The sequence below is a fragment of the Sorex fumeus genome, unplaced genomic scaffold (assembly GCF_029834395.1).
Source record: "Sorex fumeus unplaced genomic scaffold, SorFum_2.1 ptg000063l, whole genome shotgun sequence".
Lineage (NCBI taxonomy): Eukaryota > Metazoa > Chordata > Mammalia > Eulipotyphla > Soricidae > Sorex > Sorex fumeus.
In genome coordinates, this window is record NW_026606120.1 from 63,314,259 (window position 1) to 63,340,732 (window position 26,474).

Below are 26,474 nucleotides of genomic sequence, written 5' to 3' on the forward strand. Positions count from 1 at the left end.
TGCCCTCTGCACCCCACCGCAGCAAAAAACTGGAGGTGGTGCTTGACAGGGGTACTGCCTGGTCTTTGCAGCAGCAGTTATTACCAGGTCCTGAGAGGCCCTCACAAACTCTGCAAGAATAAATTTTTTTTAAATTTTACCTTTTTTTTAAGGTCACAAAGTGAGGAACAATGATAATATTGCTATTACAAGTCTTTAGGGTGGGGAACAGTGATGAAGATTTCCAGTCCATTAGGAAAGAAAGTGGGAAGGGAGATAGGGAGATGATAAGAGAAACTTCCAGCTATTACTCCTCTTGGTAATTAGAAAACCCCAAAGTATGACCACTGAGAGGCCACTTTGTCTCCCCTCCCCCCAGAAGCTAGCCAATATTTTATTGTGGCGATGGAAAATAGATGATGCACTACACCTGTTACAAGATACCTCCTTATTCACACCTCAAGCCTGCAAAAAGCAGCAAATCAATTTTCAAAATGTTTTCCACTTTGGGCCTGCAGCAAAGAACATGCTTTCCACCAAGGAGAGCTCGAGGCAGATTATGTCCTGATAGAAAAGAGGCAACAGGTTCTGGAATTTATCCAGAAGCATCAAAACATTTAAGATGATCTTAAGTATGCTCAAGAGGCCACCAAAATGGGTGCAAGAGGACCAGAAGATGCAAGGGCTCTTTGAACCCAAGGAACAAAACACTTTGAAAGAATCCAAGGAGAAAGAGGCTCTATTAGCTCCATTTTCCAGCAGTTAGGGCAGGAGCCAGCAGAAAAATCCTGGAGATCACATTCAGAACTGTAGCCTGTTTAAAGCTGAAATTGGCATCTTTAATCTCAGTGCATAAAGGCAACTGTTCCTGTGTATGGTGTGTAGGGCCTGAAGAAGCCTTATTTATTTACATCAACAAATACTTTAAAAAAAAAACGAATGTGTTGATGAGTTGCATGTAAACAATTAAACAAAAGTTTAAACTTCCCTTTTAAAAAAATTTTATTAGTGAAACACCAGGAGGTACAGTTGTAGACTTACAAATTTCTGTGCTTGTGTTTCAGTTATACAATGATTGAGTACCCATCCCTCCACCAGTGCCCATTCCCCACCTCCAATGCTCCCTGCATCCCTCCTACTCCGCCACCCCACCCATCCCACCCCACAAACACCGACAGTGGGGGAAAATCCTCCCACTATCAAACTAGGCTTGAGGTTTTGCTTGAACCCAGAAATTCTGAAGCACAATGAGATGTTTTTGCAAACTCTAAATACTGCAGGGTTAGACGTCCCTCTAACCAATTAGATAACTGACATTTTATTCAGTGGATTTCTCAACTGTTTCTTCTTTTTAAAAAGGAAACAAAATAATTAGCTCTGTCCCAGGGTAATTTCACTAATATTTTCATAATTAAATAATTGTTTCAATCCTGAATTTAAAACTGTCCTGCTGTCTCTTGGTACAGTAGGCTGCCAGCTGTTTTAAATAACCCTCAAGAGCGGTCAGGTTAAGGACTCAATTTATGACCTTATAAATTAACCCAAGGAAACCTACTCCATAATGCAACAGACAATTCTATTTATAATGCTTAATTAATCCCCTCCAGTCACTAACAGAACACACTTGTGACCTTTTGTTTCAACCTCACCCAAATGCAGGTCTCCTGAGATGAGATATGTTAATATGTGAGTGCTGACAGAATTCACTGGCATTATGGTCAAGTATTAAATATCTGACAGTCTGGACAAATTAGTTCCGATAGCTCACTAATCAGATGTAAGAGGAAAATGTCACATTGGGCAGCATTGATGAAACCCTTCATCAAAACCTCAAGATGGAGAGAGCCAGAAAGAAAGGAAAATGTCTGCATCTAACAGCATGTCACCCACTTGCTCTAGAGTTTGGGAAATCTTGGCAGATAAGACAACCAAGAGAAAGTACCCATGCTGTATTGAAAGATGTTTCAGAGGATGTGAGAGTCTATGTGGAAGTTACATCTATCTGCTGCTGCTAGTAGCACCCTAGACTGATTGATACAGGACATTCAACATGAATAACCAATGTATTGCTGTTTTACCTAAGATCTTAGAAATAGAATGGAGTTATCTGGAAAATTCCAAGTTCTTCAGAAAACTACACAGAGTGTGAGCAGAATTATCTTTGCAGACACTAGAACGTTCTCCCGGGTTTAGATGCTGGGGGGAAAATACAGCACATGTGCTACTTGGGCATTTTTGTGGCTTATGGGAACAAAAGTGACCCAAGCACAGAAAATTTGCCTTGGTTAGAATTTCCTTGCATCTTGAAATAGATTGAGAGACCTTTATCAGGCTTTTGTGTAGTGCAGAGAATTTCCATATGAATCAGGAAAAAAGCTTTTGTTCTTCAGTGACCAGCGCACTCAAGAGTCAGGTAGATGTGATGCTTTTGTGGGTCTTCTGTGAACCTATATGGAAGTCCCTTAACTTAATTGCCTCCATTATATTGTCTACAAAGTGGGAACAGTAAAAGAAAATCAAAACCAAAACCAAAGTGGGAACATTGTGAGGGGTAAACAGATACTTGCATGTAAATGCTTCTATGTAGACATAGCTGATCTTTTGCTAGCCTTGTCCGTTATTATGCTTATATCACTGCAGTATTCTTCTTCTGTGGGCTTGCTCTTCTCTCCTACTAATGCTATAAGCAGCATGGTCAGGCCACTGGGGCATCATTCTTGTAGAGCTTTATAATTGATTTCCTTCTTTGAAATCAATATCTTTCCCAACACAGTAGACACAATGTTGTACTTAACTATTTCCAAAGTCTACTTAGGATACTGTCTCTCACAGATTCCGTAGTTGGCAGAGTTCACCAAATAGAATCAAAACTCCTTAACATGATTCGAAGCCTTATTCCACCCTTTTCTTCTGATCATTGCTGTATGCTTGAATTTTGTCTTCTGAGACCTCTCTTGGAGCCCCATTAATTCCACATGCTTCCACAGTCTTCGCTATTGTTCCAACATGCTCTTGCTTTCTTACTGCACTCACTGTACTCTCCATTTGGGTTTTTCTTTCCTCCACAATACATCCTGGTTCGAATCCTAACAAATCTTGGAACACAGGCCCAAATTCCACTTTCACCCTGGAGTCTTTCTGATCCTGTCATTTCATCAACCCTTTATCTTTTCTGCTTGCCAATGCACTTTATCGTTCTTCTAAGAAAATACCTAGCCCTAGTTATTGTTGTAAATAGCTATTAACTTATATGGCCCCTATTAATTTTTGTAAAACTTTTGCAAAACTTTTTTTGGTAAAAAAAAATCAAGGCATATGATTTATATTACTGTTAGTGAGAGGGCTTCATGCATACAACGTTCCAGTTCCAACAGCACATTTTCCACCAGGGTGTCCACTTCCTGCTTCCCCCATGTCCCTTCACTTTCCAACCCTCTTCCCCTACTGTGGCAAGCTCAGTTCTATAGATCAATTCTCACATTCTAATGCTTTTATATGAATCTTATTTTATGGTGCCAGGGATTAAACCCAGGTCTTATGCATGCAAGGCACATACTTTACCAATAAGCGACAACTCTGGCCCATTTTTGCCTCCCATTTGAGTATGTCCCAGTATTCCAGCCTCCGAGTTCATTGAATCAATGCTGCTTCTTAAGGGTGCCCTTTTCAGTCCTGTACCTAACCCTGAGATACACACAAAGCAGACCCTCTGCAAACAGGAATGGGGCATTACTATTATTTCTTTTTTAATTTTACCAAGGGCTGGAGCGATAGCGCAGTAGTAGGGCTTTTGCCTTGCGTGCAGACAGCCCAGCTAGCCGGGTTTGATTCTCCCACCCCTCTCCGAGAGCCCGGCAAGCTACCGAGAGCATCTCGCCTGGCAAGCTACCCGTGACGTATTCTATATGCCAAACACAGTAACAAGATGTTACTGGGAGATGTTACTGGGTCCACTCGAACAAATCTATGAATAATGGGAGGACAGTGACAGTGACAGTAATTTTACCAAAACCTCTTTTATTTACATTACTATTAGCTGAAGGGCTAGGAATGACAGCCCTGTCTGGAGGTTCATCCTTTTTTTTTTTTTTTTTTTTTTGAGTCACAACGGCGATGTACAGGGGTTTTATTCCAGGCTCTGCACTCAGGAATTACTCCTGTTGGGCTCGGGGGACCATATGGGATGCTGGGAATGAAAGCCAGGTCAGTCCTGTGCAAGGCCCTACCCGTTGTGCTATCACTCCAGCCCCAGTTCATCCTTTTTTGTGTGTAACTTATTCTCAATCACCTTATGCTCCTTTCATGTAGGGCTATGGTAATATTTCAACTTCAAAAGTATATGGAACGGAAAAAAATACCATCAGCGGGAAAAACAAACAGATCAAATGCACAATCGATTCCCCAAACAACATAGATTTCTTTCTTTCTTTTTTTTTAAAGAAGAAACAATGAAAAACTATTTTGCATCCAGTACCTTTATATCTGGTTACTACAGCTGCGTTGACACTAAGAGGCTCTTGAAAGCTGACAGTGAGCGCCGTGCTGCTGGTTACCATGAGACAGGCATTGGTTGGCACCTCGGGGGCTCCTGGGACACAAGGGAAAACACAGGATCTTAACTTAGCAAATCCTGTTAAACAATGTTTCTGCCTCTTCAAAGGGTACCCTGAAACACACACTATGGAAACATTTGTTTGTAGAGCCTAATAGCTTTTGCTTTTGAACATTTTCATTAGAAATCTCATTGACCTTTATTTGTTGCCATCATGGTTTTATTTGAACATTAGGACATCTGATGAAGGGGTAAATAATACCAGTAAGCTTTTCCAATGTATCCTGGAAACACAATTGGGGATTGGGCTGGACCAGTGAAGAGGGGGCCAGGAAATATTAGCAGGGACTGAGGTTGTCAGTGGAGACTGTTATAGTTAATGAAGTTCTTTCATATATGTCATTGCATGGAGACAATTACATCCCTGTTGTGTGAAAAATGAAAGTAAAACCATTTTGAAGATAAGAAAACTGCAACCAATAGAGACTAAATTACTTGTTCAAGGACACAGTAAAGACTCAGTAAGGATGAAAGCCCATGGCTTTGGAGGCCTGGTTCTGAACTCCTTCTAGTCTAGAATGCTAACTGGCCTTGTATTTGTGATGATTCCTGTTACATCAAATAGTATACTTCCAAGAAAGAATTCATGGGCAAATGCCATACTTACTAACCTCAGGTTTTAAAAGACTCTGATGGTTTAGGACATTCCTAAGAGCCCAGGAGGTGTTTTACAATTTAAAAATTATCCCCAATGGTATCAAGTAAAAAATATGATTACTTCTAATATTAATATTTCATAAATGAGGCACAATAGCCAGCGTATTTATTCAAGCAATTGCTGAATGCCTTTGAAAAGAGACACATATCAGCTTGAGATGATTAATATTTAAATCAAACTCTCATTTAGATTGCACTAAAGTATTTGTTGAAAGAGAAAGAATTAATTGCAGATTTGATACTTAGTGCATAGCACTACCTTAGTGCATAGCACTGCCTTCACTTTTTGTCTTTATCACCCACTGTATTCCAGGAGCAGAGACAAAACTAATGAACTGACCTTTCCTTTATATCTAAAATGTCAAGTACAATTGTTTTGGTTCCCATTTAGATAAGATCTAAATAAAATAATAATAAAAGTTTAATATTTCACAAGTGTTTAATATATATATACATATGTATGCATCTCTATGTGTATATATATGTGTATATATATATATCAGAAGCTGTATTAAGTAGTGTCTCTCAGTGTCAATGCATTTATCCAGCTTATTCAGTCTTTCTAAAAGTAACAAAAATAAATGGTCAGGAAAATGGAAGTGTAGACAAAGCATAATTCATGGAGAGTCTGACCATCCTTTTCTGTTACCCGAAAGAACTGAAGGTCAGTTTATATAAACTCTATATTAAAAAAATTCAGCAGAGAGTTGAAAACAACTTAAACGAGCTTGAAGCAGAACCGGACAAATAGGCAAACAAATATTTTTCCACCTCCACATCCCAAAATATAGCCACTTAGGGCATCAGACCATCCAGATCATTAGGCATTAGGGCGTAGCGGGTGGAAAGTGCTAGATGAGTGTGACATGGTGGAGAGGGGCCAGCAGCACTGAAGCCTCATGGCTGTGGTCAGAGAACCCATCAAGAGCCAGAAAATCAAGCAAGACAAAAGATCCTTTTACAGCCTCCCAGAGCCCTTGTTCCAAATAAGCTGACAAGGGCCATCCACTCCACTCTGTGGAGTTGCAAAAACTCACTAACTGAAGGTCTGGCAGTCTCAAACCACGATCTGGTCTAGTGAAATGTCAAAGCGCGTACTCACTGGCATGTTCGAAGCCCGTTTTCATACGTCTGTAGAGCCGATACCTCCATTCCCAAGCTCTCAGCTGTTTCTCTTTCTCTGTGTTGTCCAGACTGAATCCTTCATTCTCCACCTGAGCAGAGAGTTCACTCACCCGCTCCTGGGCTTCCTGCACCAGAGTGTTGAGGTGCATTGCTCGACTCTCCAGGCTGACAACTGAAGACAAAGAAATGGTCTGACTCCTCTTACTTTCTGGAGAAATGTTTCTTCACTAGTAGGATCTCTGGAAGGCTAGCACATTTTTTAATATCTGGGAAAGGGCTGGAAAGATAGTACAGTGTGTAGGGCACTTGCTTTGCATGTGGCAAACCTGGGTTTGATCCCTGGTATCCCATATGGTTCTCTGAGCACCGCCAGGAGTAATTCTTGAGTGCAGAGCCAAGAGTAATTCTGAACATCACTCGATCTCTGGCCCAAGACCAAATAAATAAATTTTAAAAGAATATGAAAATGTCTGGAAACATAGAACTTATGTTTGTTATTAACTATCATATGATGATAAGGTCTAACTACTCTAGTGCCATTTAGAAGCAAACTAAAGGGTAAATCAATCCCTGTAATATATTCCCATTATATTCTGGCCCTCTTCGTACCCCCAAATAGCTGTTTAGCACAGTTAATTAGAATTTTACTGTGAAGTGGCCATGAGGACCACTTGTAATCCACGTTGCACACAGTTGTTTCCATGATCATCAGAGGGGCAAACAAACTCTTAGGGACAAAAGTTCTAGTGGATCAGAGGCCTTAGAAAAAGTCATCTTAAGGCAAGTTGCATTCTGCTAAAGTTGTTTAGTCTTTCTGTGTTTGTTTTTGGACCATACCCAATAGTGCTCAGGGATATTCCAGACTCTGTGCTCAAGTATCACTCCTGAGAGTGCCTAGGGGACATATGTGGTGCTGGAGACCAAACTTGGGTTGTCCATGTGCAAGGCAAGTGCTTTAACACCCCTTTAATATTTCTCTCATTCCATTTAGCTTTTTTGGGGGGTAGAACCTTATTCAAATTTTCTGGTCTTATCACATTCTGCCTTGCTCAGAGATAGACTTATATTTTATATGTTTGTCTAATGCATATTTATATTCTCACTAATCAATTTGTTTACTGAAAATTGTCTCACCATTTTGCATATACTATTCACTGTTTCACTATCTGCCGCCCCTGGAGAGTTTATGAGATTTAGATGACTGCATGACTTGATCAGACATTGATCTTTGATCAGTTTAATCTTTGGTTGTGGTCTGCTTGTAGAAAATGGTCTCCCAGAGGGATCCATATACAAAGAGCAAGTTCTATCAGAGTTCCTTTGTCAAAAGAAGTTGAAAAGCCCGATAGTTCTTTAATTCATATGTTTCCTTGTGTGAGCAGAAATAGTGAAATGTCAGTGCTAGCACAGTTCACTTCTCGCCTCTTGTGGTCTCTTCTTGGCTCTTATGCATGGCAGGGTCTATCCACTTGGTCACTTGAAAACCTCTGAGGAGACCTTCCTAATTAGCACACAGAGAAGACAGTCTTAGCATGGGCATGCAAAGGGAGTAGCAAATAATGGGACAGATCATGATCGAATCCTGTTACTGATACAGGTTTGACACCCCCTGTGACCAAAACCCTATTCCCCCCTGGTGGGTAGGAAAGAAATCTAACCATTTTATTCTTCTACCTCAGGAGAAAATACTATGAAGATAACTCAAGTGAAAATTTGTTAGGTGTATTTTGAAATGGAAATTAGGTGGTTATATATTCATATTCTTGTGTTCATAGGCATGTTTGCATTAATTATAGGAAATGAATACTAATTTATTATTGCTCCTGCTTACCATCAGTCTAAATTTATTAATAAATGAGGTCAATGAAAAATTAGTAGAGTCCTTTTTTCTTTTTTCTTTATTTCTTCTTTCTTTTTAAAGTTGCTGTTTAGAACACTCAGGACTGTGTTTTGCTGTAGATTTGTCATGGTTAATGAATGTTGCTATAGCAGTCAATCATGTACTCTAAATACTGTCACACTTTTTTTTAAAGCCTCAGTCATGAGCCATGACAGAAAAATAAACAAATAAATATAAAGCTAAAAAACTCTTTCACTGAGCAGCTACACTATGCAGAATCCCCTGGGAAGGCTAAAGGAGGCCAGAATAAATGATAATATAAGTGCTGTGGACATAGGGAGCAATGATGGTGTATGAACACTGAGGTTCTGGGGAGAAAAAATACACATACACACACATGGGCACATACTCAGTGGAAAAATTGGCAATATTAGTAGCCTCAAGGTGCAATTTCCTGGAGTCGTGAGATTGACAAGTCAGTACTAAATGCTGTTAATTTAACTAACTTCAGATTAATGGTAGAGTCTGCTAAGACTGAAACCCTCAAACACAGTCTCATTATAGCCTTGCTGGGAAGGTCCTAAATATAGGCATTGACAGTTTAAAACAAATTCGTATACATTTGTGTATTTTTAGACATAGGTTAGGCGTCAGAGTTTGTGTCACAGTTTTCAGGTTGATTAATTGACCCAGTAACTGCACCCTCTACCCACTTTCCCCCTCCTTCCCCCCTCCAAATTATAGAGAAAATGGGGGGATTGTCTTTGCTAAGTCATTCAGTGAGCTTTTATTGTAAGCCTGATGTTTGAATTGCATGCATGCGTCAACACTTGGGTGATAGACACATGATTTATAAAAATAAATTTTTCTAATACTATGAAATCCCCCCTATTAATTTTTATATCCACAACAGTTATTACTGGTGTGAATTCCAGGTGGCATTTCAGATGGACAGCTTCTCTTGAGCTAGGCTTGGCTCGCCATGGAAATTTTCCTTCTTTCCCTTGTACAACACATTTTGTTTCTAGGCTTTCTGAGGCTGCAGACTTGATGCTGTTTGAATTGTAGGAGTACAGGGATTTTACATCTTTAACATAAGGTGCTGTGCTCATTCACAGACCAACAGGCAAGAGCCAGAGAATTTTATAGCCAGGTGGATTTTTCTAAGGGCATCTAAAAACCCTTCCTTCTCAAACGGGGATGCCTGACCTACCACATAATATGGTGAAAGTGTCAGACTGATGCAAGAGCATGTTAGAAGTGGTAGAATAACTAGGGGCATCTTCCAATGATAACCAACTTTCCATGAGGATTTTGGTGAAAGCACAGTATTTAGAAATTCAAATGAACACTTCTACTATGAAGAAACACGGAATTTTCCCCCTCCAAATCAAACCATTTTTAAAAAGAAACTTTCTAGAAACTTTGGCCCCCTCCCCCGCCTTTTTTCCATGTTTAGTTCCCAGGTGTCTCGAGAAATCACTTGCCTCCGTTGTTAGAGGTGATTCCCTGTCGGATTTGGAAAGAAAGGGTTCCCAACCATTTCGCCAAGCACACCTTTTACTATTTTTTCCTATGGATTTTTATGAGTTTAATAAAAAACTGTCTTTTGAAAGACTTTATTAACTACCAAATCAGCTGACTTATAAAGCAATCATTTTTTCTCCCTATTATTAATTACCTACATAACTAGCAATAGAAGCATCTGTTCAGTATGAGATAATCAACTTAACAAACTGGGTTAGTATATTTTAAGCACAAGCAAAGCACATGTGATAATGATATTAGACTTTTAGCTTTATCTTAAATAATGAATTCTAGGTTTTGGCTGTTTGATGCCTTAGAAATTATTCCAGGAACCCATTTCTCCTGTTTTTATCTCCTGGTGAGAAGCTTTTTTCAACCCCTTCTTTAAAGAGGGAGAAATGACCCAGGGAGGGGGAATGATTATCCAAGACTTTCTTTAAAATCCTAAATTACTCAGTGAAGTCCCTCTAATCCAAATGGGCCAGCCTATTAGTTAATTACATTTGGCAATTTTTCTAATTGCTATCTATTTGGCACGAGATTGCTAAAGTCATAATGATGGTTTGGACAAAGAAATCAGAAAATGTCTCTTTTATGACTAATTTTTCAGCCCATCCACGTCTCTTATTCCTTATTCTTGAATCTTTTTTTTTTTTCTCTTCCACACTCTGGATATTCTCTGTCTGAGCCCAGAACTCCTGATTTGTTTGCAGGGTTTGGCTTTTTCTCCCTTACTGGAGTTGCTCCCTTCTCCAGCCAAGCCAACTACCCCTTCAGTGTACAATAGAGGGTCTGTGAGTATGTGGGGCGCAGTCCGGCTGGGGCAAGACCACTCTGCGACTCCAAGCTATTGTGGCCTTTAATGATCACCAGCCCTTTCTACCACCCAGTGTTTCTGAGTAGGCATTTGTTATAAGACCTGCCCAGCTAATTAACTACTGGGTGGGAGTGGGGAGGGGGTGGAGGGGCTTGGTGTTCAAAGAATACAATTACAGTTACTGTTTCAATCCTGAGATAAATAATGATCCAAACTGAGTGGATTTTCTTCATCAAAATCTAACCTCTAGATCTCCAGACACTTATTGTTTCTGAATTTCATCCTTGCCCTGTCATTGGTGAGTCTTTTTCTGATGGATAATAGCTTAAATTTGAAATGATGAAGGTAAATGTAAAGTAAGTTTTATTTGAGGCTTCTAGGGAACATTTGAATTGCTTGGGAAGAAATAGAATACATCTATTCACTAATAATATGTCACTTTGTAATTGAGCACTATTTTTATATTGTCATTGGCATTTTCCTCTTTGATGAGAAAGAAAAGATACTAAGACATTTAATGTCAATCTTAGAACCAGCTTTGGATGCATCTCCCAGAAGGCCCCTGGGCTTGGTATGGTATCCTCCAGGAAGGAAAATGCACAGCTTAGCAAGGCAGCATGTTCATGTTCACTCTTAATTTTAATTTAAAAGTTTCATTTTAATTATTAATTAGATTTATTAATTTTAAAGCGCATCCAGTTTTCTCATTACTTCTGAAGTACAGGCAATGTGGTCAAAGGGCTTTTTTTTCTAGCTGCTAGAAATCTCTAGTCCTACTCATTTACTGCCATCTGAGCTTGTTGGTCTGAGTGGTAAAAGTGGCATAATAGGTCCTGTCTCACGAGTTGCGACAAAATTATGATAGTCTTTACACAGAAGACTCTTAATTTGTAGAAGTTTGTATTATTATCATACCAACTTCCCTGGATTATAGGTTTTTTAAATTTATTTTTCATTTGTGTTTTTAATTGAATCACCTGAGATATATAGTTACAAAGTTGCTCATGATTCAGTTTCAGTCATACAATGTTCCAACATCCATCCCTTCACCAGTGTACATTCTTCACCAGTCTACATTTCCCAGCACCAATGTCCTCGGTTTCCACTCCTTGCCCCCCCCCCACCTGCCTCTATGGCAGGCACTTTTCTTCTCTCTCTCTCTCTCTCTCTCTCACACACACACACACACACACACACACACACTCACTCCTTTTAGGAATTATGCTTATCATATATCCCTTTACCTACTCTCAGCACTCAATTCTTAACTGGAATGATCATTTTCAAATATTATTATCATAGTGGTCCCTGGTTACATGTTTAGAGATGCCCATAAGTCGTCTAATATTTGTTTTGTTTCTTCCACTTAAAAAATCTCTAGTCCTGATAAAAATTTTCTGTTTCAGTTATCATTCAGAAATACATTAGCAAGTGGTGTCAATTTCAAACCTATCTGTTATTTCAAAGAAGAAAGTGAGGTCATTTAGGTATAAGCCTTGCATTGTAAGCCAATATCCTCAGGGCAATCAAGAATAGCAGTTAATAAAATTTATCTTTGCAGATCACAAGTGGCAACCTTCTAACAACCTCACAACTGACTTGTTTTCAGGTGGGAATATGAAGAGAAATAATGTAGAGCTATTCAGCAACTAATCATTTTTAATTGAAACACTTTCATACCAGAAAAACTGAAAACATAAGTGTCTGTCTTATAAGTGTACAGGACTCAAAACTCACTTTGACTTCACTTTGGTTCCAACCTGTAGTCTTATTTTCACATCTTTCTAAGAAGCTTGAGAGTGTGGATCTAATTAAAGGTTTAGAGATTTAGAGATTAAAATGTTTTATTTTAATAATTGTGAAACTTACTTATCCTAGGACTCAATATACCTTGGACATGGGGGTCTGAAATGTTCTTTCCTGCTGTTGCCCTGCAAAATGTGGATTCTCACAAGGTCTGTATTCTATATTGGGACGGTAACTGGTTATTCTTTTAGTAAGCCAGAACCAATAAGCATAAAGGGACGCTTCCTTCCTAGGTTTAGATTTATTTACTAATAGGTCAGAACAAATGGCAAGCAGAGAGGATTCCTACCGTGGTTTCTTTAGGTTTTTTATTTAATTTTTAACAATTCTAGATATGGAGAGGAAAAGTTAGACCCCCTCCCCCTGAGGTTCTTCTGTGATCTTTTCCTCCTTTCTTAACACTGTATAGTGTTAGTCTGCACAATCATTAAGATTCCTTAGTAAATTCCTGTCATTTTGAGATGACATTATAAGAGATACTGTTGATTTTATCTTGGTTGGTCTCTGTAGCTTTCTCGGGTCACATCTGTCCCAGGGAAAGCCACACCATACGAGTGTAGCCAAATGGAAAGGCCCATGCAGGAAGAACCCCAGGTCTTTTGTCAGCGGTCACTTGGAGTAAGCTTGCAAGTGACTCCTCTAGCACAATCAAGCCATAAAATTACGGCTGGTTATGTTGGATGTTGGGGGATTTAAGGATAGAACATTGATTATGCATATGTGTATGTATCGGGGGCCGGAGCAATAGCACAGCGGGTAGGGCGTTTGCCTTGCATGCAGCCAACATGGCCAACTCTGAGTTCGATTCCTCCGCCCCTCTCGGAGAGCCCGGCAAGCTACCGAGAGTATCTTGCCTTCACGGCAGAGCCTGGCAAGCTAGCCGTGACGTATTCGATATGCCAAACACAGTAACAACAAAGTCTCCAATGGAGATGTTACTGGGCCCGCTCGAGCAAATCGATGAACAATGGGAGGACCGTGACCGTGACCGTGTTGTGTATGTGTCATAATAAGTGACCTTAAAATTTCCCCAAAGTTTCCACTTGGGGAGTGCTCTCCCAGGTAGAGCTCAGAGGTTGTGGTCAAGGGCCTTTCTCTGTGACACTTGGCTACCTGGGCTTGATGGTTCAATGCTAGGGCAAGCAATGTTGTGCTGATAAGGTCCAGTGGTGATCATGGTTCACTATGGAATGCTGGGGCCACCAAGGCTTTATTCAATGATGTATACAGAAGAGCATACATTTCCGGGGACTGAACCTGGGTCCTTGTGTATGCAAGGCATATGCCCCTGATGTATATCACCCCTAGGCTACTGCATTCATTTCTGACAAGGAGGCAATATTCTGTGTTTTTTATATATATATATATATATTTAAAAATTACAAATAAAAGAATGAAAAATCATTACCAACTTCTGAAGTGAACAGGTGACTAGAACATAGGCTGTGGACACCTAAAATTGTATAATTTTCAAATACTTATTTAAAAACATAGAAATAGATCAATTCACTTATTATCTAGTAAAATCATTTCCTTCCAAAGAAATAATATGTTCATACTGTTAAAAGGAAACAGGCTTGAGAATCACTGAACTCTTTGGATATTTACCAAGTATTTCCTGCTGGGGATATAGTAATGAGCAAGATGGACGTGTTCTACCCTTTTTGATGTTTATGTTCTAAAGCAGGAGACACAGTAAATAAAATGTAAATACATTGAAATATGGCATATAGACGTGAGTCTTATACAGTGATGTCATTAGAATAATATGACTCTAGACGTTGAACCTGGCCAGAGAAAGCTTCTCATGGGTAGGTGACATTAAAGCTGAAATTTTCAGAAGGAGCTGACTATATAATGACCAAGATTGAAAACATTCCAAGCAGAAGGAATAGATATAACCTCTGGTAAGACAGTGTGGTGGTGTATTCAAGCCCTGGAATGAAGGCTGATGGGATTGCCATATCATAGGTGAGGGGAGAACAGTATGAGATTTGATTTGAATAGCACGTTTTCAAGTCAGGGTAAAGGTTTCTGCACCTACGTAAAGGAAGCTAGTAAAAATATCTAGGGACACATTTCAGGGTTGACTTTGCAAATCTTTTGTCCTTTGAGGGAGAATTTGATTTCAGGAAACCTCTCTAAATCCATTTGAACCGAGTCTGGTGAACATGGGGGTGATGATGCTTGGGCAAGGCTGTTTTGGAACAAAAATCAGGTGTGACTCTAGGAGCGAGTCAGATTTTCTCATAAACCGGCTCTGAGGACAAATCCAAAAGTGTTTAGAGCAAAGGCAGCACTGTTGGAGCAAATGTGGGGTCTCCCATGAGGATCATGTTAAAGGATAACATTTGTTTGGGTTGTAGACTTTCTGCTGTGTTTGTTTACTTAAAACCAGCCTCATTAGTTTATAGTCACACCTCTCAGACATAGCCTGAACCAGTCCCAGAACCAACATGAACCCTAGATTATGTCAGAAATTAGTGGTGCATCCTGATTAAGTCTGCCAAATTGTCACACTGGAGCCAGCACCACACTCAGATGTCAGCTACTCTGCACTCACACTGTATGAAGTAATCAATCATAACTATTTGTGTGATGCTTTTCTATCTCTATATACAATATCTTAGTGAAGACTTTACAAAGCAAAGGGCAGAGGAGAGAAAGAGAAAGAAAGGAAATCTGGAAAGAAGGAATAATATAGATATAGGAAAGAGCAGAAAAACTAAAATTGAGTTGCTTTCCACCATTCTTATGGGTTCAAATTATTTCACAACTATGTACAAATATAAAACAGAAAATAACAACAGTACCACAATAAATCACTGGAAGACTACTTAAAGGTTTCTTCCACACATGTGCATACACAGATTTTTATATATATATATAAAATTTATATATATATATAAAACAGTGTAAAGTATGCACAAGATGGATGTATTCTACCTGTGTAATGTTTATGTTCTAATGCAGGAGGCACAGTAAATAAAACATTGAAAAATGGCATGTAATGGTGAATATATATATTAAGGTAAGATTCAATATTGAGAACTATAATTCCTAGCAACAAATAGCTAAATTTTTTCTGAGCACAGACATTGTGCTAGATACTTGGGTCAAAAGATGAGACAAGATACATATTAGTGATCCAATATGTGTGTGGGTGGGTATCTAAAAAGAATTATTTGGGGGTATGGTGCCGCCAGCAAGTCAATCTGTACATGTGAGGTGAGTGCATCAGCAGCCTGATGGCGCCTTCAGACTTCCAGATACCCCAAAATTGCTGCTGTACCTTTCGCCAGACCCAAAAAACTTGGGGCAAAGTTTACCAAGAAAGTAAACGGCCAAAAGTTAGGTATGTGGGAAACACACCCACAAACCACCTCCAGCTCAGCTAAATAATTGGAGGCATGGCCTCTCTGGTTCCTGATTGAATTGCTTAATGGATATGATTCCAGAGACTCAGAAACAAATCTTGAAACCCAGCAGCTTTTGGCAGAAATGCATCCGGTCCCTACAGTAGGTTACTGGTGCTGGGAAAACCCAGGTGGGATTAGGTTTCATGCCTTGGCCTGTTGCCCCTGGCAGCCTGGTGACCGCCATCCTCCAGAGGCCACTGGACAGTCAGGTTTGGGCCCACAGTGACGAGACACTCAAGGCCTCATGGGATTGGGGTAGAGGTGGTCCTGTCCTCCCCGTCCCAAGGAGACCCCAAGTCATTGCCACAAACGGACTCTCTGGCTTCTGATCAAGCTGCTTAAGGGCCATGATCTCAGAAACTCAGAAACAAATCTCGAAACCCAGTGGCTTTTGGCAGAAATGTGTCCGGACCCTGCGGTAGGTTACTGTCGCTGGGCCACCCCAGGGAGAAAAGGGTGCTGTCCCTCCGCCTGCTTCCCCTTGGTGGCTCGGTGGCCACCATCCTCCAGAGGCCATTGGACAGTCAGGTTTGGTCCCACAATGACGGGACATGTTGGGCCTCACAGGATGGGGGTGGAGCCAGTCCTGTCCTCTCCACCCCAACGAGACCCCAAGTCATCACCCATGAATGGCCTTTCTGGCTCCTGATCAAGCTGCATAATGGCCATGATCCAAGAGATTCAGAAACAAATCTCAAAACCCAGTGGCTTTTGGCAGAAATGCATCCGGACACCACAGTAGGTTACTATCACCAAGCCACCCCAGGAAGGAAAGGGTGTTGTCCCTCTGCCTGCTCCCCCTAGGTGGCTCGGTGGCCACCATCCTCCAGAGGCCATTGGACAGTCAGGTTTGGGCTGAAGTGATGAGACACATGAGGCCTCGTGGGATGGGGGTGGAGCCGGCCCTTTCCTCCCAGTATCAACGAGACCCCGAGTCACCGCCCATGAACAGCCTTTCTGGCTCCTGATCAAGCTGCTTAAAGGCCATGATCCCAGAGACTCAGGAGCAAATCTCGGAACCCAGCAGGTTTTGGCAGAAATCCCCCCAGATTTAAGTGTTAAGATTTCGGAATTTCAAAATCGCACGGCCACTACTGCAGCCACATGACATCATATGTTATTCATAACCAGCAATGGAAAACAAATTGTCTACGGTTACCTTTTCAGCAGATCTGAGTGTTGGGGTAAAATCTCAAATAATAATAATGGTGGGTCTGGTGTCAAAATATTGAATGTGATCAAAGTAGAGAAAGAGTTATGTGGAAATCATCTGCCCCACAGGTAGTGGGAGGGTGTGGGATGGAGGTATACTGGGTTGTTGGGGGTGGAAAATGGGCACTGGTGAAGGTACGGGTATTTCATTGTATAACTGAGACTCAGACCTGAAAGCTTTGTAACTGCTCTCACGGTGATTCAATAAATAAAACTATAAAAAATGAAAAAAAATTGTAAGGTGGAGTTCATGCCCAATTCAATCAGCTAATCAGTTGCTGAATAAATATCAATACTCTTACATAAAAAAATAAAAAGAATTACTTTCTTTACTAGTTTACTGTTTACCAGGCCTAAATAATGCCAAATAAATAGCAGTCTCAGAAAGGCAAGGACCTCATTGATGATTAGCAAATTTCTGGAGGCGAACTGTGATTTGAGGGTGGTGACAGGGTGTGAGTTAGTCAGAGCATGGGAAATGTTTATGTGTGGGGGCTTTCACATCAGGAGATAAGTCTTTCTCAGATAGCTGCTGTTCAGTTGAATGTGAGTCATGGTCACTGGGATACAAATCTGTGAAGTGATCATAGCATCGCCCCCAAGTGCTCTCTACATGTTAGCTATCCTAGTTCTTGTCCTTTAAGATTTTGTTCCTCTTTCCTGAACTCAACACACCCACTTTTGAGAGATATAGCTTGGTATTTTACTTAGATAAACGCATCTATCTCATTTCTAGATGGAATGACTATTAGTTAGCACTTCTTGACAAAAGGTAGCAGGAACAGGTAAATATGTATCAGAATAAAGAGAGTAAACACATCTATTGAGTGGTCAGGTTATGTATACATATTTAACTCAGGTAGTGAACAAACTTGGGTGAAAAATTCTCAAATTTTCTTCATCAAAAAGGAAATGTATACAGCTTAATTCCAAAACATGCCCATAAAAAATCTTCAACTAGGTCTATAATTAAAGTACTAAAGACTAGAAGGCAGGCCTCACTACTGGTTTAGGAGTTATAAACCCCTAAATTCCCGTGTGACCCAGAAACCTCACTTCTAATCTCAGAACACAAAAATTTGTATTCCAAAAGCTATATGCACGCTTATATTCCTTGCAGTACTTGAACTGTATAGCCAGGATATGGAAACAACCCAAATATCCAGTAATAGAACAACAGATAAAGAAATTACAGTATATACACAAAATAAAATACTATGCAGCTATGAGAAAAGATGAAGTCATGGAATGTTGACAGAACTGGAGGGTATCATGTTAAGCAAAATAATTCAGAAGGAAACATCAACCACCAGATGATATCACTTGTCTGTGTAATATAGAGAGACAAAACAAAGAAATTAGCCATATAGAACAATGACAAACTCTTGTCCTGGGATTACAAAACTGATTACCATCTCCAGGGTCTCACGGAAGCAGAAATGGTAGATCTTACCCATCCTCCTGTTCTTCCGGAAGCCTGGCAGTCATGTCCACAAACGGTCTCCGGCTCCAAATAAGCTCATTAATGACCATGATCCATAGACTCACAAATAAATCTCAGAAGAGAGCAACAAACTGCAGAGATGATGTTGGGCCCCAAAGCCAACATACAGTTAAAAATTTAACTCCATCTGTATCACTCTATTTAAAATTTTAGAACTCCTGAAGTAATATCTCATACTTTATGCCACTGATGTACCAAGAGTAGCACGCCACATTTGATGGCAACCAATCTCGATCAAAATATTTTATATATTATATATATATAATATATATATATATATATATATATATATATATATATATATATGAGGGCTGGAGCAACAGCACGATGGTAGGGCATTTGCCTTACAAGCAGCCAACATGGCCGACCGGAGTTCGATTCCTCCGCCCCTCTCGGAGAGTCCGGCAAGCTACCGAGAGTATCTTGCCCGCACGGCAGAGCCTGGCAAGCTTCCCGTGACGTATTCAATATGCCAAACACAGTAACAACAAGTCTCACGATGGAGACGTTACTGGGCCTGATCGAGCAAATTGATGAACAATGGGAGGTCCGTGACCGTGAAGAAGGAACCAGCAGAGCAAAAACTGAGTAAACTGAGTGTATGTATATATATATATATATATATATATATATATATATATATATATAAGCACACAAGCCTCAACCTGTAAAAACATGTTAATAATCTCTTATACAAGGGCTTAATGACTCCAGGGTAAGATACAACAATATTCACACACTTTCCTCTAAGAAAACTTTTAGGGATAATTTTAGCACATTATTCATAACTAGCAATACAAAATGAATTATTTAGGGTCCTATTTTGGGTGCAGGCTTTGTGGATCGGGGTAAGAAAACTCAAAATAATGGGGGTCGGAAGGTGTAATGGTGATGGAATTGGTCTTGGAATATTGAATGTAATAAATTATTGTGAACAGCTTTATAATAATACAATAAAACAAAACAAAGCTGATTACCAAGAAGTGGGGTGGGGGGTGGTAAGTGGGCAGAGGAAGAATAGACTAGAGGTGACACAGGGACCATGATGGAAGGTCATGAGCACTTTGGTGGTAGTGATGTGCAGTGGCTTTGTATTGATACCTTAAATTTTAACATTATTATAACTGTTTTATATAAACTAGAAGAATAAAAAATACCCTAAACTCATCTGGGTTTTTGTTATTCCTAAAATAACTTACAGAAGACTGAGTTGAGTAGAGATCCTTGGTTGGCACAGTGGAAAGAGGATTGGGCTAGCTTATAGGAGGCACTACACTTGAGAAAGGGAAGACAGGAAATCAACTCTTAGAAACAGTGCACTCTGCTTAGGAATGCTTGACTGTATTGGAAGAGAAGCAGCTGGAGAGTCAGAGAAGGAAGGGACTGAGCATGTACTGTGTGCACAAGCATCTCCTCAAAAATACTGAAATATTTTGTATAGAACATCTAGGTTCAAATCCTGACTCTGATAGCTTTATTGCAATGGATCAAATTATTTGACTTTTCTCAGTCTAGTTTCTCCGTCTGAATGAGGAGACATACTACCTTTCCACGTGCCAGTTGAGAAGCTCCAAAGAGATAATACAAACAAAAGCATTTTCACAATATGTAAACTGACTTAGAACTTAAGTCCTCATCATTTTTCTTCTCTTATATCTTGCTTTTGGGAACACTTTGTAGCAGGTGTTCGCTCATCTGGTTCTGACTGACAGACTATGGGCTTTCTCATGGGCTGGCTAATACTCACGCACAGAAGCAATCCTATTTCTTTTGTACTTGATATGAAAAGTGAATTAAAAATCCCCCCAAACAGATTGTGTTCAGTCCTGCCTCTCTTTACCAGAAATGGCACCCAAGTGCCTAGAGTAGAACAAAAAAATAGACTAACAGAACCAAGGGAAAGATGCAGGATGTCTACTTGCCATAGCTTTCTAGGGTTTCTATTTGGAAAGGCATTAAATTTGCACAGAAGGATTCTCAGTAATAATGACCAATACACCTGGGTTTGAGTATTTGACATACTTATTCATTGATTCAATGTGTGACCTTTAATCATTTACTTAAACTCTTAAAACTACAAATTACTCCTATTCAAAGTGGAGTTTAACCTTTTCCTGCAGGAGTAGTGTGAAAACTGGAGAAAATGTATGCAGGAATTTTGTAGGTACTCAAACCATCTTCTTTTGCCCAGTGGTAGTGTGTGTAATTATGGTATTATCTCTTCAATTTCATGGGAGACTTAAGTTTAGGTAACTTATGTGGCACATTTCCTGTAGGCTAAAACTTGACTTCATCTCTCACCATGATTTACAACTTGGAGATGATAGTGTGGTTATCTTGGAGGGAAAGAAAAAAAACAAGGCATCTTGAAGAAGTTTGCTTTGGGTTTAAGTAGATATTTTGTACCTGTATTCTTTTATACAGATTTAATTATGCACGGGGGACTTGGGGGAGATTGGAAGTCTTACTGGTTTGACGGGAAATGCAGAGTTCTTTGTATCATCTCAGGTCAATAGGACTAATGTTTCATCCAGCCTAGTGCAGGCAACAGCTGGATGAATGGTCTCCTTGTTCTTACAGAATGAGGCTCAGTATGCATTTTGTGTTTAGACCCTCTGATTCTCTCTCCACCACTCTCTCACTGGATCTTTGGGACAGGCATTATTGCAGCAAAAATCAGAGGGCTGCAAGTACGTCTTTTCAATTATGTCAATCCTTAGTTTGTTCATCTCTCTAAAGCCTCCATTTCCACTTCAAAGAAGTGACACTTTGACAACATTTGATAACAGACCTTATTGAAGTGCCCCAGATTCTAAATGCCCACTCACTTGGACATGAGCTTAGAATTTTTCAATGAAGACTTTTCTGATATAAGAAAATCTCACTACTTGGAAGTAAGTGAATCAGTATTAAGGAGTTTAACAGTTTGACAAGTTTACTTTTTTTCATTTCAGGAAACATAAAAACTGAGGCTCACAGCCATTGTGGTCATTGGGTCAAAGAGTTTGTACCAAGGGGAATGTGAGTGCCGACCTCAGAATGTGGTTGTGAAGATTAAAGAAACCCATACACGTAGGGTGTTCAGCACAGTGCCTGACAGAGGAAGGCAGTGTGATTTACCAGATTAATTCCTGGGGGTAGCCTGCCAGAAGCTCCAGGACAGCTTCTGTTAGCAGGTGCTTACCGTTTGACTTTAAAAATACATCCAGAAAGAAGCTATTCACCAAAGACCACACTGTGTATGATTCCATTTCTAGGGAATGTCGAGAATATCCAGGTCTCTAGAAACAGAACATATTACGAGTGGTTGCCTTGGGCTAAGAGTAGGATGACTTCCCAGTGAACGCTAATGGGTACACAGCTTATTTGGGGGTGATGAAAATGTAAAAGTGATTGCATAACTGGATGCACAGGTCTGCACACACAGAAAAAGAAAATTGTGTACTTTAAGTGAGTGAAATAACTGCATGGCATGGAAATGATATCTTTCTGAAGACACTGGAAATACATCTAGATGCTTAGAACTGGAGGGCATCATGTTAAGTAAAGAAAATCATAGAAATAACAAATACTACTGGATGATCTCACTTATCTATGGAAAAGAGAGACAAAACAAGAAAATAGTACTGAACAATGATAAATCCTTGATCTTGGATTATGAAACCTATTAATAAATATTGGGAGAATCAGGGGGAAATTAAAATCAGACAAGTGGTGGTATTAGGAACAGTGATGGAGGGTCATGGGGATTTTGGTGCTGGAGGTATGCAAAAGCTTTTTATATCGATACTATAAATTTAAACACAATTGTAAACATATCACCTAAACTATAATAAAAAAACTGTAAAGAACATTTAGAATTCCAGTCTTGTTTTGTATCCATGTCACCACCACGAAGGACCAAGCAACTGGGATTTGTTTTTTGGAGCTTATAAACTAACATAGCTTCATCACCTGTTTTCCCCATTTCCCTGTCACTGCCCATTCTCCATAGAGAACAAGTCCTGCAAGGTGATGAGCTAGACCTGCTCACTTCTCTCTCAGTGATCACCACCCTTGGTTCACTTCTCTGCAGTTCCACCATGCTTCTTCTTCACATGTTAATCTCCTTTCTGCTTGCATTGTTTCCTTCCTACAGGCTCTTTTTCTGTCTGGATTTTACCCTTTGTGCCTTCCATGGCTATTTCACTTAGAAGAGATGCTTATTTTATTTTTATCAACTTGATTTTAAATAATTTCTTCTCCAATATGAGGACGTTCAGTTTTTCTTATGGGCATTCATCACTATTAGAGCTTATATTTTTATTGATGTGTTTACTTTTTTATTGAAAGTTTTATTTATTAGCGTGTAAGTTCTATGAGAACAGGGTTTTTGTTTTGTTCATGAATTGCATTCCTAGTACCTAGAATGAATAAATCAAGGTTCTGTAGTGACTGTGGATACAAAGATGTTATCCACATACAACCTCATTCATTTTTCATATATACATCTTGTTCTGTAGCCTATATGGATCTCCTCATGCGTTTTAAAGGTTAAGTTCTCAGTGGTATGTGTGGCGGGGAAGTTCCTTGAAATCTCCTTTTTAAAACCATTTAGTATATTCTACCTGGATCCAGATAGTAACTGGATCTGTATAGTGATAAATACTATCACAATTTGCAAGAAAAATCCAAGAAAACATACAAAGATTTTTTTTGAGCCTACAGTTTTGCCAACTATTTATTTTTTAAAAATTATTATTTACTTTTTTGGGGGTATGGTGCTGCCAGCAGGTCAATCTGTACCTGTGAGGTGAGTGCATCAGCAGCCTCATGGTGCCTTCAGACTTCCAGATACCCCAAAATTGCTGCTGTGCCTTTGGCAAGACCCCAAAAACTTGGGGCAAAGTTTACCAAGAAAGTAAGAGGCCAAAAGTTAGGTATGTGGGAGACACACCCACAAACCACCTCTGGCTCAGCTATATAATTGGAGGCATGGCCTTTGGTTCCTGATCAAACTGCTTAACGGCCATGATCCCAGAGACTCAGAAACAAATCTCGAAATGCATCTGGACTGCATACAAGGTGGCTGCCGCCTCAGAGCTTATTGGAAAGTCAGGTATGAGCTGGCAGTGATGGGGCAACTGCAGTCTCATAGAAAGGGTGGCGGTACCAGCTCGTCCTTCACACCCTATTGAGGTCACGAGTTGCCCCCCACAAGCAGCTCTCCGACACAGCCATGGCTCCAGAGGCAAAAGGACTTAGTCCAGAGCCTGGCAGCTTGTGGCAGTAAAGTGAATGGACCACACATTAAACTCCGGCGCCATGCCTACCCAAGAGGGAAAGGGTGTTGCTCCCTTCTGCCTTCTTCCCACCCCCCGCCAGGCAGCAAGGTGGCCCCTACCTCAGAGCTTATAGGAAAGCCAGGTATGAGTCAGTGGTGATGGGGCAACTGCAGTCTCATGGGAAGGGGAGTGGTACTGGCTCGTCCTTCACCCCCTACCAAGGTCACAAGTTGGCCCCCATGAGCGGCTCTCTGGCACAGTTGTAACACCAGATGGACAGAAACCAATCTCGTAATTTTCTGGCTCTTTGCAGAAATCCAAAATCCCACGCGACATTATATGATTCTCATAACCAGCTATAGAAGACAAAGTATTTCACAATGCCTTTTCAGCAATTCAGCAATTCTGATTGTTGGGGGGGGGGAGTTCTAAACAATAATAGTGCATCTTTTGTCGAAATAATGAATGTAATCAATGTAGAGAAGAGTTAAGTAGAAATCATCTGCCTCACAGGCATTGGGAGGGGTGGGAGGGGGGTATATTGGGGTTCTTGGTGGTGAAAAATGAGTACTGGTGAAGGGAAAGGTGTTTGATCATCGTATGACCAAGACTGAAACCTGAAAGCTTTGTAACTTTTCCCACAGTGATTCAATAAATAAATATAAGAAGAAAAATAAATAAAATTATAAAAAAAATAAGGTGGAGTTCATGCCCAATTCTATCAGCTAATCAGTGGCTGAATAAATAGCAGCAATCCTACATAAAAAATTATTATTTGCTTTTAAACTTGGGGCACTGTGATTTATAGTTCTATTTTTAAAGGTTTTCATATATACAATGTCCTAACTACACCCTCCACCAGAGTGCCCTTGTCCTCAAACTAACTCTCCCTACTCAGTTCTATAGGTCAGATCTCAGGTTCTGTTTGCCCTTGGCCATTTGTTATTCCCTTACTGTGTTTCTTTATATCCCAAATATAAGTGAAATCATTCTGTATCTGTCTCTCTTCTGACTCACTACACTCAGCATTATATCTGTAGATCCAGCCACATAGTAGCAAATTGTGTGATTTCATCTTTTCTTACTACTGAGTAGTATTTCATTATATCTATATGCCATACCTTATTTAATTTGACACCATGAACTATGTAGTTGTTTACAATGGGTTTTCAGTTGTACAATGTTGTTCCCATCTCCAATCCCACCAATCTGTGCCCTCATCACTCCACCACTTATCCCAATATTCATCAAGGCTCCCTTATCTGCCTCAGCCTGACTCTGACTGTTACATTTCTAAATAACTGTTTAATTGTAGCTTGGGTTTCATGCTTACAGAAGTGTTGAATCTGATGGTTTAGATTTACATGAATATTTTTTCTCTATGGCTGGAGCCATAGCACAGCGGGTAGGGCGTCTGCCTTGCACGCAGTCAACATGGCCGACCCGAGTTCGATTCCTCCGCCCCTCTCGGAGAGCCCGGCAAGCTACCGAGAGTATTCGATATGCCAGACACAGTAACAACAAAGTCTCCAATGGAGATGTTACTGGGCCCGCTCGAGCAAATCGATGATCAACGGGAGGGCCTTTACTTTACCTTTACTTTACTTACTTTTTTTCTCTATATCCTAGAGTGGCCCAAGGCCTCTGACCCTTGCCCCTATGTTACCCCCAGACCTCCTATTATTGCTTTCCCCTTCATTCCTCTCTTTCCTTTTTGCCAACTATTTCTATGCTAAGATTAACAATGACTATTTTGGTGCCAAAAAGCAGGGCTCCAAGTTTTAATTACATGCTTTGATTATCAGATTTACTTACAGTGTGGACTCTCTCGAGCCCCCGTTCTCAGGAGAATCCTAGCAATGGGTACATTGTTGGTCATGATGGCAATGTCCAGGGGCGTCAGTCCCTCACTGTTTGGTGTGTTGAGATCTAATTCTTCTGGTGTATATTGATATAGAAGGATTTGCACAGCATCCATGTCTTGCTGTTCAACTGCTTCAAACATAGCTTCATTGCCCTGGAAGTTCTGCAGGAGAACAAAAGCAGTTTAGCACAATTTTGTAGACTAGTTGTCAAGATTTAGTGGTTTTAAATTTTATTATGCTTATAAGTGCTCTAATGGTGATGTATCTGGAGGTCTCCAAAGTAAGCACGGTGGATTCATCTTTTCTACTGGACATTGAATAGATATGTACTTTGACATGCACTGAGTCAATATAGAATAATATGACTAGTATGTGGAAATGAGAGAGAAAATCTGTTTTTATTCAAAACCAGTCTTCTTCAAAATGTTTGAGAGGTCATTAAAGGGTGTTCTGTGAAGAAAGTTGCTTGTCAAAAAAAATTGGTAAACATTGGATGAAACCAAGTTACCTTATTATTTTACCATTAGACTACACTTAGAGTCTTAATAATCTTAACATGATGCAACTATGACTTTTTCAGAATTGGGAAACATGAGTGCCTCACATAATTATTTCTCATTGCATTTGTTTTAATATCTTTTTGAATAATGTTCTGCAAGAACAAATTTGGGAAATGTTGATGGGGTGATATTATATAGTAACAGGCAGTTGAGGAGATACTCTCTCTGGTTCTCTAAATGCATATCCTTCCCTCAATTTCTATCACATGTCTCTGCTATTGCTCAGAAGTTGTCTTATTTTCCTGAACCCCACAATGACCTCCCATGGCCTGTCTCAATCTTTTCCA

General features: G+C 40.0%; 1 protein-coding gene across 1 annotated transcript in view; it reads right to left on the reverse strand.

The window, feature by feature from the left end:
* The window catches only part of ANKFN1 (ankyrin repeat and fibronectin type III domain containing 1), a 291,487-nt gene that overhangs the window by 144,061 nt on the left and 120,952 nt on the right, over nt 1–26,474 (reverse strand). Inside the window, exons 4-6 of the mRNA XM_056127289.1 lie at nt 25,578–25,788; nt 6,351–6,545; nt 4,454–4,567 (exon numbers count right to left, since the gene is read on the reverse strand). Of these exons, the coding sequence (XP_055983264.1) occupies nt 4,454–4,567; nt 6,351–6,545; nt 25,578–25,788 (520 nt within the window). The remainder of the gene's footprint in view (nt 1–4,453; nt 4,568–6,350; nt 6,546–25,577; nt 25,789–26,474) is intronic.